We start from the raw sequence: 2912 nt of genomic DNA, 5'->3' as shown, positions 1-2912 counted from the left end.
TTTGATATAATATAGAATTGGATTTTGCTTTCCTTTAAGGAGCTCTAGCTATCTTGCTGATCCACCAGTTCATACTATTAATGAAAGCTCTTTCACCCTGCCCGCGGGTAATCCCTTACTGAGCCTACTCAAGCAATCTCCCATTAGCCGCTCTTTACTTTATAGTCAAGCGATTGTAAACTCCTTATTTAGGCTAGCTACTTTGCTGATTAACAAGATTATCGCATTGGAGCTGTGACAGTTATGTAAACTACTTCTCTAGCAAGTAATGAATCTGAGGTCAAAGCCAATGAGTACGCCGGATGTTGCATTTTCGCAGTGAGGGAAGGTTGGCTTGACAGGCTTCGTTCTGGATGTTGTAATCTCTTCTCATGGTCTTTGTTCGCTTTATTATCCCGTTGTGAGAATGGCTAGGACTGTGGATCCACACGCCCCCCCTCTAGTCAGTACTTTCCGAGTAGCGCAAGGCTTCTTCGTTGGCAAATAAACGAATTAATGAACTAATTTCCTAATATGACGTGAACTTGAACTAGCATTGATCAAGTCCATGAGCTCATAAGAAGGAGTTCTTCACGTGAGAAAGTCCACGGCTTAGCTTAATTCAATAAAAAAGAAAGTATCCAATCGACTTTAGGAGCGCCATATGTTTCTATCTGAAACGGTAAAGCGAGGCTCGCTATAAGGGTCATAGCTAGTTCAGGATTGGTAGGAAAGTAATACAAATGATTGTAATATGACAACCCCCAGGGGAGCTAGCCTTTGTGTTAAGATTAAAAAGAAGAGCCCTCTTTTCATACGACTCGGTGATTCCATTGCTCTATCCGGCCGCAAGATTCGATCGCGTACAGCACGAGCACGAGATGGGTTGGGGACTTAGAAATGAGCTATGCTCCAAGAATTGACCCCTGAACTACCTTTGCCCGCCTTTTCTTGTAGAATCCATTCCCCCTCTTTTATATATTTAGAATGCTTTTAGGGCTAGTGGAATGAGGCTGGAACCCATCAATATCGCTAAACCGGGAGAGTTGCTTGTGTTGGGTTCAAAGTTTCGCTCTACCAAGGCAAGATATAATAGAATATAATCTAATCTAATATGCATCCAGCTTTAGCTGAATATCGTGAGTGTTCAGCGAAGTATGCTAGCCATTGGCCTTACGTTCAGGATACTCCTTTCTGTCTTTGCGATGTTTGGTTATAAGAGAATGTTGCTCTTCAGAAAACGCGTATAGCGGCCTTCGTCGATGGGACAAACGCTCCAGTGTATGCGTTACGAGGCAACTAGCATTTTGTCATGGAAGTTCGTGAAACAATGTCATGTCGCGACTCGACATGTTAGAAGGAGCTAAATCAATAGGTGCCGGTGCTGCTACAATCGCTTTAGCCGGAGCTTAGCAGAAAGGTGTGATTCGTGATCTCGATCATTTAAATGATCCTATCCTTAAGATTGGTTTTGGAAGATATGTCAAACATTCGAGAATGGCGCTGTTGATCTAGTTAGGTTTCTAATTGTTGAGTGTGAAGTTCCGTTCTAAAAATATTCGTTTCGTTGGAAAAACCAACGCCGACGTCAAGATCAGTCTCCTTTCCTTTCTCTTTTCGGGAGCAGAGCTGAAAAAGATGGACAGTAACGATCGCGTAATATCAATTTATCGGCCTCGTCATCGAAAGCGGCTTCCAATTGCTCGGAAATTCTCAGCTATATGGGGGACTTTGATGGTGAGCAAAAAGAATTGATCAAGAAATTGGTAAACTTTCGCATGATCGATGGTAAAAGAACGAGAGTTCGTGCTATTGTTTATAAAACTTTTCACCGCCTAGCTCGAACTGAACGCGATGTAATAAAACTTATGGTTGACGCCGTAGATAATATAAAGCCAATATGCGAAGTGGTCAAAGTAGGAGTCGCAGGTACTATTTATGATGTTCCTGGGATTGTAGCCAGGGATCGTCAACAAACCTTAGCTATTCGTTGGATCCTTGGAGCAGCTTTCAAACGACGTATAAGCTACAGGATAAGCTTAGAGAAATGTTCATTTGCTGAGATACTGGATGCTTACCGAAAGAGGGGAATTTCACGTAAGAGAAGGGAGAATCTTCATGGACTGGCTTCCACCAATCGGAGTTTCGCGCATTTCAGATGGTGGTAAAGTGATACCACATAAGGAGCTCTTCCTCATTCAGTCATACTCAACAAAAGTAAGAAATGTTTGACCCGGATCCTTTTTTCATCTTCATATAGAAAGAAAATCGGCCTTCCTCATACTCCCCCCTTCATTCATAGAGTTGGAGGAATCCACAAGAGGCCTGCCCGTTCATAATTGCATAAAAGAACCATTCTTTTTATGAAAACTCTTGTTCCAACCTCACCTCAGGTCGAATGAATACGAAAGGGGGATCAATCAAATCAATAAGCCATGAATGAAGAAGTAGTGGGCCTTTCGCCTTATTTCGTTTGACTCGTGGAGCTGAGAAATCTACTTCAAAGAGAGGGAAAGAGTGCTAGTCCGAAAGAACAAGCAAGGGATGAGCGCACGGGAGCGAAATCCGTTGCGCCCACGCGCATACGTTTTCTTGCTGGGTAATTTCTCAGAAAGTTTTTGTGTTGTTGATTCCTATTCCTAGGTGTTGTGCTTTTTCCCCTATGCCGCCTATTGGTACTAGTGGAGTAGGATTGGCCTGTAATACAGAACCTATAGGTGGTGTAACCTTTCGCTCAATACTCAAATCTACAATTGAAGCATCTGAGGCTGCATCAATCGAGGATACACGACATAAGGAATTGTTAGATCTCCAAACTGAACTTCGCCTTCACCAAGCGTGGGTTTTCACTGGTCCTAACTAACGGTTGGCAAGCGATCCCCTATTCTGCATCCCGAAGATCAGACGGCCCAGAGCCGGAGCGATCATTCAAG

General features: G+C 43.2%; 1 protein-coding gene across 1 annotated transcript; it reads left to right on the top strand.

Moving 5' to 3' along the window:
- The first annotated feature begins 867 nt into the window (after positions 1-867).
- On the top strand, positions 868-2674 carry LOC125549472 (small ribosomal subunit protein uS7m). The gene has a single exon (XM_048712880.2). It carries the CDS (start codon positions 1701-1703, stop codon positions 2145-2147), a length of 447 nt encoding a protein of 148 aa, XP_048568837.1. The 5' UTR covers positions 868-1700; the 3' UTR covers positions 2148-2674.
- The last annotated feature ends 238 nt before the right edge of the window (positions 2675-2912 follow it).

The sequence above is a fragment of the Triticum urartu genome, unplaced genomic scaffold (assembly GCF_056163025.1).
Source record: "Triticum urartu cultivar PI428250 unplaced genomic scaffold, HENAU_Tu73 scaffold799, whole genome shotgun sequence".
Classification (NCBI taxonomy): Eukaryota; Viridiplantae; Streptophyta; class Magnoliopsida; order Poales; family Poaceae; genus Triticum; species Triticum urartu.
This window is presented reverse-complemented; position numbering and strand designations above follow the sequence as displayed.